Source organism: Chenopodium album, chromosome 10 (genome assembly GCF_948465745.1).
Source record: "Chenopodium album chromosome 10, dcCheAlbu1.1, whole genome shotgun sequence".
Lineage (NCBI taxonomy): Eukaryota > Viridiplantae > Streptophyta > Magnoliopsida > Caryophyllales > Amaranthaceae > Chenopodium > Chenopodium album.
This window is the reverse complement of record NC_137843.1, coordinates 9,271,176-9,286,578: the sequence shown is the minus strand read 5'-3', so window position 1 is coordinate 9,286,578 and position 15,403 is coordinate 9,271,176. Positions and strand designations below refer to the sequence as shown.

Below are 15,403 nucleotides of genomic sequence, written 5' to 3'. Positions count from 1 at the left end.
TAGCTACTCCTCATCATCATCCTCGTCCTCCTCCATCCTAGCATAGCCACCACCATGGATAAAGCCGACACCTCCATGGCTCGAACCAACACCTCCATGACCCGAACCACCTGCAAAATAGTTAGGATCCACATTCCCCCAAAGCCCACCAAAAGGGACATCGGCCTCATAACCATGGATCGAAGAATAGTCCACATAACTACCAAAGGCACCGGGGGTCGAGTATCCTCCTTGAGGATATTGAAACCAATCGGGAACAAGAGCCTCGGGGGGAATAGCCCCTCGGCGTGCATAATCATCATACATTGGGTATAAACCCCTCCCTAGGTTTCTCTCCACGTACCCAACCCGTCTATCTAGAGAACCTACTCTAGAGTCAAGGTTTTGAACTAAGCCCTCTACCCTTCCTTGCCCCCTCTCAATCCTATCAAGTTGGCTCCTTAAAGTCGAGAAGTCATATGATGCATTAGGATCGATGTTGTAGTCAACGGAAGAAGTAGGGATATCATGCATGTAAGGTTGGGGTTGTGGAGGAGGTTGGAATTGGGGTTGTGGTAAAGGTGGTGAATGGTGTGCCTCTCGAGCCTCTCCTTGGTTAACTAGTTCAAAAGTGTAGGTGGACTTACCCTTATCGAACTTGGTCAACTTTGGGTTAGGCAATGTGAAGGCTTGATCCCTCCTACCGGACTCCCTATGAATTATCCACCACATCTCATTGGGTTGAGACACGCTATGGGTAGGTTGGACCCAATTGAGGCTTCCTAGATATGTTAGGTCCATAAGGGTAGGGTCATCTACTCTCCTATGATTATTGGGTGTAAAAGCCATCAATTTTACTGCAATGTGGGTGACTAACCCACCAAAGTAGATAGGGGTCTTAGCTCTACCGGCCTTGGTTGCCTTAGCACTTCTTTGGAAGTGTTGGGCCATCTTAAGTAGGATGTTTAGCTTCTCACTTCTAGAAATCATGTAGGTGGTCAATAACTCTAACTCATCCCTCCTCACATTTGCCGGTTCATGCCTCCCGAAAATGGTGAGGCCAACAAACCTTTGCCAAAATTTTGGCACGGGATGTTGAATCCAAGTTCCCTTGGCATGTTGGAGGTTCTCTAACACATTCCATGTTAAAGCTAAATAGACTTCGGCACAATAATCCCTAGGTGGTTCCGTAGGCCTATCGGATTTAAACTCAAAAAGTTTACCAAAATCTTTCAAAGACAATCTCACATCATTGTTAAGTAAACGGAATTGAACATGATAAACAGATGCACTAGACTTAATCAAATTAAAGGTAGAAATAAATTCCACAGTCAAGTAATCATAAGTATCATAATGCAAGTTAAATAGACCACTCATTCCAATTCCCTTAAGCAAATTTTCAACTTGTTTGTCAATTCCTAGTCTAGACAAGGTAGGGTGATGAACAAAACGAGTATGAATTACCTGCCTCTCGACGAGGTTGAGCATCCTAGTCTTTTGCTCCATGCTTGTTACCACCACCTCGCTCCATCCCAGAATTTGGAGCTCCGGGTCGACCGAGGGTGTCGGTTGTTGCCTTGATTGCTCACCCCTTTGAGTCCTTGATCTCTTTAATGCCATTTGAATTGATTTCTTGACAAACTTGAAGCTTTCTCTCTCTAGGGTTTCTCAAAAATTTGAGAGAAATAAGTGAAAATTAGATGGAGAATGTAGAGGAAGGTGATAGGATGAAGAATATGTAAAAAATTTAAGTTTTGATGGGAGAATTTGAGAAGATCTTGATTGGAAAAGTAAGTTTGAAGGTATGATAATGGAGGTTAGAGAGAGAAAGTGTGAATGAAAGAGATGAAAGAAGGAAGAAATGGAAAAGAAAAGGGGAGAAAAGAGATTAGTAGAACGTCATAAAATAGGCGTGTCCGATTGGACACAGGTCCGCCCGATCGGGCGAAGCTCCAGAAATTCGGATTACGAGTTGCGCGCCCGATCGGGCGCGAGGGGATCTTGATTTTCACTCGATTTCTTCGTCCGATCGGGCGAGCTTCGCCCGGGATTTCTTTTTGTGTGACTCGATTTCTCCATTTCTGCGCCCGATCGGGCACATCCGCCCGGTCAGGCGAATTTCCTTCGAATTCTTCTTTCACTTTCGCGCTCGATCGGGCAAGCTTCGCCCGATCGGGCGAATTTCTCACTCGAAGATTTGCTTACTTGCGCGCTCGATCGAGCGTGGCTGCCCGATCGGGCGAATTGACGCTCAATCTGAACTTCACTCTCGCGCCCGATCGGGCGAGGTCCGCCCAATCGGGCCCCTGCCCAGCTTGGAACACACATTTTTTAACTTTTTTCTCTTTAAATCTCCTTACTTGTTGGTTCGAAGCCTGTCCAAAAACACTTTGAAAAAGTAAAATTACACTCTCCTTACCTCTCTAAAAAAAATAAATAAAAAGAAGGAAAAACTAGTCTAAAAAGCAAGAAATACAGGTTGCCTCCCGCAAAGCGCTAGTTTATCTAGGTCCCGCACGACCCTCTTACCACAATGTCGCTCAAGATGTTAAGACCCTTGGCCTACCGCCTGGTTGGATGATTACTCACCCGGTCGAGCGATTTTTAGACCACGACGCGGCTTCCTGACACGCCCTGTAGGGCGCCAATTTACCTTATCAGGTGAATCCTTCTTGGCGTGAACTGGTGGTTCTTCGCTACTGCTCACAAGGGACCCTTTTTTGACCTTTGGTTGCCTCGAATTGTCACTGGATTGAGCAATTGCAACTCGATCTGGTGGAACTCTCACTATAGGCTCAGTTTCTGTAGCTTTCTTATTTGTCTCCACCTTCTCATCTTCAAAGCTAAGACCTGCACAGTAAAGGGCTCTTTCTATTGCATCAACTTCCTCTTGCCATCTGTTCATTTCTCCTGTAGAAGATGCAACACAAGATACTGCCTCCAAGAGATCTTTAACAAGAGCTTGGGGCTTATTAGAACAATTATCAACCACATCAATACTAAAACACTTCTCCTCTGTCATGGGGCTTTTAGGGGTATTATTCAAATTGAAAATAATTTTATCATCCCCTACTGATAGTGTCAGTTTACTGCATTTCACATCGATAATTGCTCCTGCGGTGTTAAGGAATGGTCTACCCAAAATATTTGGAGTTTGCAAATCCTCAGCCATGTCAAGAACAACAAAATCAACAGGTATATAAAATTTACCTACTCTAACAGGAACATCCTCTAAAACACCTAGAGGGTATTTAAAAGAACGGTCGGCCATTTGCATAGTAATATTAGTAGCTTTTAATTTACCCATATTTAGCTTGGAACACACAGACAATGGCGTGACACTAACGCTCGCACCCAAATCACATAATGCATTATCAATCATCAGATTGTCAATATGACAAGGGATAGAAAAACTACCCGGATCTTTCAGTTTAGGTGGAGATTTATTTTGTAGTACGACACTACATTCTACAGTAAAAGCGATTGTCTCTACCTCACTAATAGACCTTTTCTAGTCAATATTTCCTTCATGAATTTAGCATATGCAGGAATTTGTGTAATTAGTTCTGTAAAAGGAACCGTTACCTGCAAATCTTTCACCATCTCCAGGAACTTACCAAACTACTTATCCAATTTTATTTTTAAATGTCGATTGGGGAATGGAAGTTTGATAACTGGCTTTGGGGCATTACTGCTCTTGTCTGGAGCTGCTACCTTCCCTAGACTTGTACCCTGCAATATATTATCAAAAATATTAGTACTACTCTTGAGTCATGTAGGGCTATTAGCAACATTGTTTGGTTTAACAGAATCAAGATTAGCATTATTTATTAAAACAGGTTCATCATCTCTGGGTATAGGGGGCTCATCATAGTGTGAACCACTACTCAGAGTAATTGCAAAAGCTTGATCTGTAGGCCTGGTTGGCTGCGATGGTAGGGCTTCCTGTTGACGGGCTTGTAGAGTAAAGGAAATCCGCGCAATTTGATTATCTACAATTTTATTATGGGCTATGATCGAATCAATTTGAGCATCTCTACTCTCCATGTGCTTTTGCATACTAGCTAACATCGCTCTAATTTCTGTCAAAGCAGGGTCAGTAAATGAGGAGGGTTGTTGTGGTTGGTTCTTCTGGCCAGCATTGGGATGGTAATATTTCTGTTGTGGTTATTGTGGTGCCTATGATTGTTGTGGAGGTGGTGGGTTTTGGACATTGGTGCTCCGGTAGGAAAGATATGGATGATTCCGGAACCCAGGATTGTAGGTGTTAGAGTATGGGTCATTCTGCCTATAAGCTTGAAAGGCATTAACTTGCTCCACGGAACTCCTGCAATCTTGTTCCCAATGACCTACAATTCCACAATTTTCACAGAAAGCCTCATTAGAATTATTATTAATTGCAGAAACATTAGCTATATTTGCAGTGCTAAGATTATCTAATTTCTGACAAATAGAGGTTAATTGAGCTTGTAAAAAGGATACAGAGTCAACACTATATTTCCCCTTGTTAGCAAAGCCTCTAGGATTCCCATATTAGGAATTGTGGATTGCCATATCTTCGATAACTTGACCTGCATCATCAACATTAAGGTTCATAAACCTCCCACTAGCTGCAGAATCTAATATTGTTCTAGATGAATTTCCAATCCCATTAGAGAAGGCTTGGATCAACTGCCACTGTGCTAAATTATGGTGGGACACTCTTTCTGCAGATCCTTGAATCTTTCCCAAGCCTCATATAAAGTTTCTTCTGGCTCTTGGGCAAAGTTCTGAATTGCGCTCCTTAGCAAAGTTGTCCTCTCTGCAGGGTAATATTTATTATAGAAATTCAAAACAAGAGTTTCCCAGTTAGTTATACCAAGTGCAGTTCTATTCAATCCATTATACCACAATTTAGCTTTTCCACATAAAGAAAAAGGAAAAAGAATCTCCCTGATTTGGTCCTGTGTGACTCCCGCTTGCCTTATGGTATTGCAATATTGACAGTAGTCTGCAATATGAAGATTTGGGTCTTCACCCTTAGCTCCACTGAATTGCTTCCTTTCTATCATCATGATAAATTGGGGTTTAATCTCGAATTGCACTCCATTAAGAGCCGGAGTGGGATTGAGATGTGAAAAATCGGTCAGCGACGGCTGCGAATAATCGATGAGCTTCTCAGGTGCTGTCATCTTTGAATCTGAATCTGAAGGAACTTTCGAATCACTAGAATCAGTTGGAGGGTCTCTGTGATTATCGTTATCCCCAAAACCCGCCAGGATTTTCCTGTAAAGATTCTTGTGTCTATGAAAAGAGGGCTCGATCTCATGATCGAATGGAATATAACCTGATCTGGAACACCTGGGCATAAACAAAGAACTAAAAGGCAAATATGAGACTTGCCTCAAAGAACTGATGTTCTCTAAGACAAGAGGAAATAATCTAGACTACAAAAAACAATCAAAAATAAAAATAAAACCGTTTCCCCGGCAACGGCGCCAAATTTTGATAGGCTAAAGTTGTAATCACCTAATCAAAAATAATTCTTAAGTCCACTAACTATGCAGATAGGGGAGAAGGGTCGAACCACAGGGAAACAAGTCAATTTATTCCTAATTAATCAAAAGTAATCTAAATTATCAAGTAACCAATTTGTTGTTATTTAAGAGAACTAAACTACTAAGAATAAAAGTAGGGAGAAATAAAAGTAGGGGAAAATCAATGAATAAAAGACCTAGGGTATAGATTCACCAATAAATAATATTCCAGGGTAAAACATAACAATAAATCATCAATGCATCAATTAATCAGATCATAAAGGGCTTTCGCTACGTATTACAATCACAGAGTTAATTTACCGGTATTAAATCTCATCTCTCGAATTTCAACTTAACCATTTATAAATTAGTCCGCCTATTGAAACTAAACCTAAACATCAATTCTCATCTCTCGAATCTCGAATCAATATTGCTAAACTCATACATAAAAGACCTGCGCAAGTCTAGTTGCATAGCATTAAATCAATTAATAGGAAATTAATTAAGCAATGACAATCAACAACAATAAATTACCCCTTCATATTATTTATGGATCCCCATAAACCCTAGAAAGAAAACTACTCACACATAATTAAATCTAAACTAATCAAAGCAATTAAACAAGACATGATCAAAGAAAGAGATTAAATTACTAAAATTAAAGGAGAAGAAATCGTTACCAAAATTAACGGAAATAATGAGTTGAATCAAGAACAAAGTGTAAAGTTGTAGAGAGAGAAAATAAGAGAGGAAATAGAACTAACTAGAGAGAGAAAATCTAAGAGAAAAGGTGCCTAATATTAAAAGCACTAAATCATACTTATACAAAACTCTTAACAAATCCTAATTAAAACTAAGTAAATCGCCGAAAACACCTCATCAGAAACACGCGCCCGATCGGGCGAAGGGCCGCCCGATCGGGCCCGCCTTTTTCTTCACCTCCTGTATCTGGGCAGCCACCCGATCGAGCCAAAGGTTGCCCGATCGGGCCCGGCTATGCTTGGACTTGGATTGGACTTCACTTTTTAGCCCACTCCGAATTTCCACTTTGGGGCTTGAATACTCGGTGTCCAATGCTCAATATTTCACATGTCGAGCCCTTAATCACCGGCTCGATGACTCTAACCGGCCCTCGGCTATGAAAAGTGGTCGTGCTCCTCCAATGCTCGTAGTCGTTCCATAAAATCCCGGAAAAGTGCTCTAAAAGTACAAATCCCTACAAAACTCAACCAAAACTACGAAAACACTAGAAAGCACCAATTAGTAATAAAAGTGGCTCTAAAGAGCCAAAAAACGCTACCAATTATGACCAAGAGATGGGGGTAAAACACTATATAAAATAGACATATCACAAACACCGCGTCTGACACAGACACACCAGTTAGAAAAAGTATCCATATGACCATATCATATATTATCAATTTAATTTACAAATTTTACTACTGTATTATAATAATTTTAATGGTTAAAATTATGCATTTTGTTGAAATTACAATTGTTTTTTCATTACCATAGTGATCATAACGATAAACTAAAATTATGGTGTACAAGTAGAAAACATTCCTACCGACTAATTGGTAGACATGTACCAACCATCTTAATGGAAAAGTGGAACATCTGCACTTACAATAACTATACCATAAATTATTATTTTTTTTCTTTGTCGAATTTGTAATCTCAACCAATTTTTTTCTTTGTTTTCGTGTGAAATTTAGTTAGCTTCGAGTCCCACATAAATCGCAATTTCTATCACAGTTACATTTGTCCTGTTACTATGAGTCTAAATTATAAATTATTTGGCACGCAAACGATGTATAATTTTACACAATTAACGTGATTTGCTGTGGATTTTATTAGTTCAACGTTTTTGTTGACAAGTTAATCCATTACCAAATCATGAACCATATTAATAATTTAATATACTAATATATATATATATATATATATTAATTCAGAGTACTTCTCAATTTCTCATCAAAAAGAAAATTCCCAAAAAATGTTAGAAACGAAGCTAATAGTTATGGTTCCAACCCCAGCAATGGGCCATTTACCCTCAACCGTCGAGTTTGCGAAGCTTCTTGTCCAACGAGACCAACGCATTTCAATCCTACTCGTAATCCTCCATTCCCCAATCTTTAACACCTCGAAAGCTATCGATGCTTATGTAGAGTCTCAATCCCTCGAAACCGACCCAAATCGAATCACTTTCTTAACATTTCCACCAGTCGTGGTACCTAATAATGATCCTCCCTCCCCCAACTTCTTCAGCACTGTCATCGAGCTACAAAAGCAGCTTGTCAAGAAGGCGGTCGAGGATCAAGGTACGGAACCGACTGCATTTGTCATCGATATGATGTATGTCTCGATGATGGATGTTGCTAGTGAACTTGATGTTCCTTTTTATGTTTACTTCACCTCTGGGGCTAACCTTTTAAGCGTGTTCTTACATGCTCAATCTCTTTATGATGATGAGGGGGTTGATATAATTTTCACCAAGTTTGTTGATCCGAATGCGGAGTTAGATGTACCCGAGTTCAAGAACCGAGTTCCGGTTAAAGTGTTGCCTTGGTTTGGTACTGTCGATAAAGATAGTGAGAGGCATAAAATAGTTATTGATATGCCTAGGATGTTTAGACTATCGAAGGGTATTCTCATCAATACATTTATGGAGCTTGAATCGTATGCCATTCGAGTTTTGATTGATCAGAGTATGAGCAAGAGCAAGATCCCTTCCATTTATCCTGTGGGGCCTATTCTATCACTTGACGGAAGGAGCCAACACGAAGTTCAGGACCAAGACTTGATCATGGAGTGGCTAGATGAGCAACCTTTATCCTCGGTTGTGTTTCTATGCTTCGGAAGCATGGGAGGCTTCGATGTAGACCAGGTAACGGAGATAGCAAACGGCCTAGAAAGATCTGGGTTTCGATTCTTGTGGTCCTTACCACGATCGGCTCCACAGTTTAATCTAGGGAGTTCAATGAAAAATTACAACCTAATCGAGGTCTTGCCTGAAGGCTTCGTGGACCGAATGGCCCATCGAGGAAAGGTAATTAAGTGGGCCCCACAAGTCCAAATCTTGGCTCATAGAGCCATCGGAGGTTTCGTGACACACTGTGGATGGAACTCGATATTAGAAAGCCTATGGTTCGGGGTCCCAATGGCTACATGGCCGATGTGCGCGGATCAACAATTGAATGCGTTTGAGTTGGTGAAGGAGTTAGGATTGGGTGTGGAGTTTAGCATAAATTATAGGCTGAATTTTATGATAGGAAAGGGAAATTATTTAGTGACTGCTGAGGAGGTAGAAAATGGTGTGAAAAGGCTAATGAACATGGATGAAGAAATTAGAGAGAAAGTGCGAGAGATTAGTGATTTAAGTAGGAAGGCTTTGAAAGATGGTGGATCATCTAATTATGAGTTGATTCGTTTTATTGAAGACGTCTTGCATAATTAGTAGTAAATCCTACTAGAAGTTATTCTGTATGTACGTTTATTAGTGATTAGTGAAGAGAAAACATATTTTAATAACTTGAAGTGACAGAAGTGTCAATTCAAGTAACTGAGTCATATTAAGCTATAAGTCAGGTTGGGTCGTCCAATTTGGCTATACTATACGCATGGGGCATTTGCAAGTCTGGATTGAAAGTGATGCTCTAAGTATTACAAGCAAACTCAACAATATGCTGATGTTCTTCACCAAACAAAAAAAAAAAAAAAAAAAAAACCAATATGCTGATGTTGGCAACTCCCCAATGTGGCTTCTTTTGGAGGATGTTTGTTCGCTTGCTCAATCTTTTCATGCTTTTAAAATTTCTGTACTGCAGGAAATACAGTTGCTCGTTTTGTTGCAAGGTGGGACAACCTTGATAGATCGAAGCTAGTTTGTATTAACTCTAACCCGCTAAGTCTCTTAGACTTGGTGGAGCTTGATTTGAAATAAAATGTCGGCTAACGTCTTCCCTAAAAAAAAAAGGTTGAGTTGTCCAATTTAAGTTTGAGTTAAGCTAAATTATTGTGTATCTGAAAAACAAATATTGAATCAGGTCACTTTTAGGTCGAAATGTATTGGGTCCGGTCTTAAATATATACTACTCTCTCCATTTTTCTTCATTCGAGTGTTATATTTATCAAACTAGTTTAATTCCCGTGCGATGCACGATTTTAAACAAACACATTATGAGATTTGTTTATAATACGGAAAAAGAAAGTCTGTCTACTCCGTAAATTTATTTATATACTTCGTACATAGTAAGTAATTGATTTTTAATGCTTCAAAAAAAATTAATTAATTTCTCACGTAAAATATTACTCGGTACTTGTAAAATATACAAAAAAGAAAAAAGAAAAAAAAAATCACAATGAACACTTTTGAATATTAAAATATTAACATACCTAAAAAAAAGGATTTGATACGGATAAATGGTAAAGAATATGAAAGGTCTGTTAGATAAAAAAACAAAGGTAAAAGTTATTTAAAAAAAAAAAAATTGATGATGTCATCATTCAAAATTGGCGGGAAAAAAATTATATAAGAGTGAAATGTGTACAATTTGGAAAAAAGATGATGTCAACATGTTTTGTTTTAGTATTAGTTAATAGATGTGGGCATGTGACCGTATTTGTTTTAAGTGCTTTTTTTTTTTTTTTTTTTTTTTTGGTAAAAAGATACATTTTAATACCCACTAATTTTCTTTTATACGAGTAATTTTTGAAAAACTCCGTCTTAAAAAACATGGAAAGAGTACTCCGTATTAGACTTGAACAAGCATATTTTGAACTTCTCCAAAGTCCAAATGTTATTTTTCATTCCTAATTTTCCCAAAACAATCCCGTGGGCCCAATCTGCTGAACCCATGAAGACATTAAAGCAAAGCCCAAACATTAACCCAGACACAACAAATCGAATTTAACCCAGATATTCAAACTCCTACACGACGTCGTCGCCAACTTCCAATTCCAATTGAAAACCCTAAACCCTGCAATTCGGAGGAAGTTAGGTTTCTGGGTTTGAGCTCAAAGTTTTCAGCCATGTCTAATAGAGAAGACGACGATTCCGATGCTCCCGAAGAAGTCACTGCTCAACAGGTCTCTTTCTCTCTCCTATCAATTTCTGATAAGAATCATATGATTATGTAATTTACAGAAATTAATTTTTGTTTTTTGAATGATTTGATTATGCAGGGAATTCAACAAGATGAAGAGATTAGAAAAGCTCTTCGATTGAGTAAATCCAGGTTTTTTCTCGATATTTCTCTCTGCTCTCTTCAATTTTTGCTTAATTTCGCTTGTTGTCAATTGCACAATGATTATCTTTTATTTTTTTGGGTGATATTATATGGTTGGGATGTTGGTTTTGATATGATATTGATATTACTCTGATATTTTTGTGATTTGTATATTTTATCCTTGGGTTTGACGAGGTTGCCAACTAAGTAGCTTCGTATGTGAGTATCACTTGTTTTTAATGTTTGGTTTTTAATGATGAGCTTGTCAATCGAAGTTTTCGCGTTGTTTTAAACCGTCTTCGGAGGTGGTATTGGTAGCTATGTATTGAGCATAGACTGTGGTTTGATGCTCTAGTGTTTTAAGAGCTGTTCAATCAAAGTTTCGTGTTTTAATGCAGGCTATGTATTGAATATCAACTATGGTTCGGTGCTCTAGTGTTTTATGAACTTGTCAAATGAAGTTTCGTATTCTTTGAAACCGATTCAGGAAATGTTAATGGCATAATGCTTGCTATGTATGGATTATGGATTATCAACTGTGATTTGGCGCTCTAGTGTTTTTTATGTCTTTTAGTTATATAAATCATAATTGCAAATGTTTGGAAACAGAGATAGAATGTCTCTTTATTAAGAATCTGGATTGATCATCATTTACTATTCTTGTCAGTTTCTGTAAATTGCTTGTTGAAGTCTTGACCTTTAGTTAGTGTTGGATTTTGGATCAAACTTGTAGATGATGATTCTGATTTTTGTAGTGTACACCATTGCCTTGGGGTTTTCATATCACTTTTTGGATGTAAAGTGGAGAAACTGGAGATTGTTACTCTTTGTGTTTAGCAAAATCTATGCATTTTGCCCTGTGTCAGGTTTGTACTTGTTTCATTTTTGTGGTTTGAATTTGTCTCTCGTTAGGGCTCGTCGTGAAGGGAAAGAACGTCGGAAGAAATTGGCTGAAAGGCTAACTCCACGACAAAAGAAAGTTGAAGCATCTGATGATGACGTTGAAATGGTTGAAGATGAAGATGAACCTGATACAAGTAAGCAATCCCAAGTAAACACAGGGATGCTTCCAGATGACATTGTCAACTTGCTTGCTGCTCGTGAGAAGTATGTTCTTCAATCATCCTCATCATTTTTTGCAAATGCTTTTATTCCATGGTTTCTTCTATTTTCCCTTTAGGTGTTGTCTAATTGGGCAGTGATTACTGGTGTAATTTGCAGGCAAGTATTTTTATCAGATTCTGAGGAAGAGAAAGAAGGGAAAAAACTAAAACCAAAGAAGAAACGAAGCAAACAATCAGGGTACGATGCTTCTAATTTTTGTAAAGTCTGTCCATATTGGCAAAACTTGAGAGCATTTCATAGGGAGTGACAAGCCTGCCTGACTTTTGAATTCATTTTAAATGCTTATGGATTTGGTTGACTCCATTCATCTCTCAATGTGTACTACAATCTTATGACTTTTTCTTGTGATCGATCTTTCAGGGTAGAGACTGTAATTCTGAAGGAGCTACAACCTTCACTTTGTGTGCAGAAATCCTTGGAGTTCTTAGAGAAAAGGAAAAGGCAAGTTCCTAGGTCTGCTGCGGTCTTGACCAATTCAAAGCAAGCTTTGCGTCTCCTCTCTTCCTCTGGATTGCTGAAGTAAACTCATGTATCTCTGATTTTTGTTGTTGCTCTATAGGCTCATAGCCAGTAAGTGAGAGGTGAACAATTGAAGGTGGTTGTAGTTCTTTCCAGTCTTTTTATTACAATTGATTGATTACCTCTCGAGTTTTGATTGAGATGTGAGTCAAGAGATGAAAGGCTTGCTCTTGAAAAGTCTTATTAGCATTAAATTTTCTCCATGTTAATATGTAATACTATCCTTCATATTTGATTCTACATTTCTACATCAATGCCAAATGCATTTTAGATTGATCTGAAATTTTTTATACAACCATTTTCTGATAATCTGAATCTAATAGACTTCTTAAGGCGCCTCACATAAACAAAACATATCATGGTAAACGATGTGCAAGTTTAGTCCAAGACCTCCAGAAGACGAGACTGTCATCTGGAATCAAGCTCATGAGTTCCAGTAGACAGGCTGCTGAAGTTACAGCACTTTGTCAAACTATTGTGTATTTCACATGTTTTTCAGATAATATTTTGCTATTGAATGATGCTAGTTTTGTTAACTCAAAAAAAAAAAAATGATGCTAGTTTGCATGTTCATCAAACTTCTCAACAATCCTAAAAAGGGTAAAGGGATTTAAAGCCCAGATTTGGATATTTGTTAAGAGGGCTAAATTTGTCTTTCCACTTGCTAAAGGGCCAAGATTGGCTGCTACTTGGTGACAGCTGACTCATTGTCTTTTAGAGAAAGTGACACCATCAAGAATTCAAGATTGTTTAAAACAAGTAACATTTCTGTTGCCAATACATGTTAACATATAATAATATAGATTAAAAAGAAATAGTACATCAAAATTAGTAAGTTTTGCTCTATTTCCTGCCAAAAGGAAATCTGAGTAGAAAATTTACTATGATGAATTACACAATAGTAACTATGTACAAATTATCAGAACTACTCTGAACAATTGAATACAGAACCTCTGAAAGTTAGCACCAGCAGGCGCAGCTGAAAATGAAAATCAGGGACAAGTAAAGTTATCTCCAAGGTCAACCCACATCTGATCCTGAGTCATGGATGCAGGTGTAGTTGAACCATTCAAGCTGAGCAAGGAATGCAAAGTATTCTTCACCTTGTTCACGCATTTTCGTCGTTGGATTCGAGCAAGAATGACATCTCTGTCTAATGGTTTCGGCGATCTGAGGTAGAGTTGGGTTGATACAGGTGGTTTCTTTTCAGCTTCATTAGCCTCATCCCTCTCTTCATAAAACTTCAAGTTTTGAGTTTCTGATTCCATCAAAGGCTGCTCCTTAACAGACATCCTAAAACTCTAGCTTTGTATGTAAATTTTTCAGAGCTTTAATATTGAAGATGAGATAAAATCATACAATGTTGTAAGGGTTCTTAAGATATTTTGTTGAGGAGAAATGTATATTGTTATATATGGTAAAGTATGTAATAACAAGGTGCCTGTGGTTTTGTCTGCAACCGTGGGTGAGAGGTTATAAAAATCTGGGGGTATTTTAATGTTTGTTTAAAGATTTTGAGGCGGTTTTAGAAAGTGAAAGGTAGCTGGTTTTGCAAAAAATGAGGAAGCAAGGTGTACCATCAATCACTTGCCACAACGCCAATCTCACTTCCATCTTTTGTCAAACTTTATCCAAAAAGTGAGAAGATGATTTGCAATTGGTGAATTGGATAAGCATGAAAAGTATTTTTCCTTGTTTGGTGTGGGTTAAAATTTAAATGTCCTTTCTAACTTTTCACCTTATGTGTGTTAAATGTTAGATATTTTAAATAAAAAAAAAAAAATAAAAAAAAAAAAAAAAAAAAAAAAAAAAATTGTACAATGTAAGTGTAAATAAATTAAAAATACATATTGAGATTAATCTAACAAAAATTCAATGTAGAGTTTGTAAATTCGGTCAATAATCGATTATTATCAATTATTTTAATAGAGAGATGTAAGGACAAATAATATAGACGGGATTTGAGTGCAGGTCTTGAGTACCATTCTTAAAACTTTAACCTAGTAAGGTAGTTGATCGTCCTCAACATTAACATCATTATGAAACGAAAATATTTTTTACTGTTGACTCTTTATCTTTTTCCCATTAATACTTGCACCTCTATGAATCGTGATACTCCGTAATGGTATTGGGACAAGGGGTGAGAAGGGTTCAATCCCCATCCTAATCCCCAAACAATCTTTATCAAACAAGAGATTTATTTTGTTTTGGGATTTTTGATCCTTACAATTTTTATTGTTGGGATAAGCAATTCAAGTCCTACATGAAAAGAATAAGGAATAGAAGTCTTCCTTATATCTAACCAAAAAAAATAAAAAAATTTCTTATAAGTGATAGCACACTCTATTAGTATGAGACATTTTAGATAGGTGCTTGAAAACTAATTTGTGTGAGTTAGACTTAAAGCGGACTATAATACTAAAATGGAGTGAAGCTAGTTGATCGAGGTCCAACACTTATACTAGTATTTTTTCACATCAGATCACATATTTTTTACCCTAATATGAAATATGACACTCCATTCATTTCATATTGTTCCTCTCATTTAGAATCTAACTGTGATATGAAATTGATCTAAAATGGGATGAACAATTGGGAGTAGAACAAATGTTACTATTTTACAGAGTAATTGTTATTGAATTTGAAAATTGTATATTTTCATTATCAACATTTTATACTCCGTATTATAGTATATTATTGTAAATTTTTTTTTTTTTTTTGGAACACATTAGTAAGTTGTTTTCTTCACACAAATATTGCCATGATGTACCATGCCTAATAATTTTGAAATTATGGTACTAGAAGTCTAGAATCAAGGATCGTTTGCACTTTGCAGTTAATAAAACCTTGGGACAAATCATTCTGAAATCTGAATTCGCACAAACATAAGCCTTTGTAATAAAATTTGAGGAGTTTTTTCATTTTTTTTTTTTCCGAGGAGAAGAAAAAGGATTTTATTAATGAAAGATAGCCAAACGGCACTTATAAACAATTTCTAGGAAATCTAAAATTTCAACACAAGTACAAGTCCTTATA

At 37.4% G+C, this 15,403-nt stretch overlaps 2 protein-coding genes across 2 annotated transcripts; both read left to right on the top strand.

Moving 5' to 3' along the window:
• The first annotated feature begins 7,491 nt into the window (after positions 1-7,491).
• On the top strand, positions 7,492-8,952 carry LOC145564749 (anthocyanidin 3-O-glucosyltransferase 6-like). Its single transcript, XM_081624962.1, has one exon. The coding sequence runs from the start codon at positions 7,492-7,494 to the stop codon at positions 8,950-8,952; it is 1,461 nt and encodes a 486-aa protein (XP_081481088.1).
• Positions 8,953-10,429: 1,477 nt separating this feature from the next.
• LOC145563448 (uncharacterized) lies at positions 10,430-12,617 on the top strand. The gene is made up of 5 exons (XM_081623900.1): positions 10,430-10,583; positions 10,680-10,732; positions 11,636-11,830; positions 11,945-12,025; positions 12,209-12,617. The coding sequence occupies exons 1-5, from the start codon at positions 10,527-10,529 to the stop codon at positions 12,369-12,371; spliced, it is 549 nt and encodes a 182-aa protein (XP_081480026.1). The 5' UTR covers positions 10,430-10,526; the 3' UTR covers positions 12,372-12,617.
• The last annotated feature ends 2,786 nt before the right edge of the window (positions 12,618-15,403 follow it).

Excerpts from the sequence above, each read along its gene's own strand:
- LOC145563448 (XM_081623900.1), top strand. The coding sequence starts at position 10,527 with ATGTCTAATAGAGAAGACGACGATTCCGATGCTCCCGAAGAAGTCACT. Across the intron at positions 11,831-11,944 it reads TTGCTTGCTGCTCGTGAGAA|GCAAGTATTTTTATCAGATT; the intron begins GTATGTTCTTCA and ends TGTAATTTGCAG. Across the intron at positions 12,026-12,208 it reads AAACGAAGCAAACAATCAGG|GGTAGAGACTGTAATTCTGA; the intron begins GTACGATGCTTC and ends TCGATCTTTCAG.
- LOC145564749 (XM_081624962.1), top strand. The coding sequence starts at position 7,492 with ATGTTAGAAACGAAGCTAATAGTTATGGTTCCAACCCCAGCAATGGGC.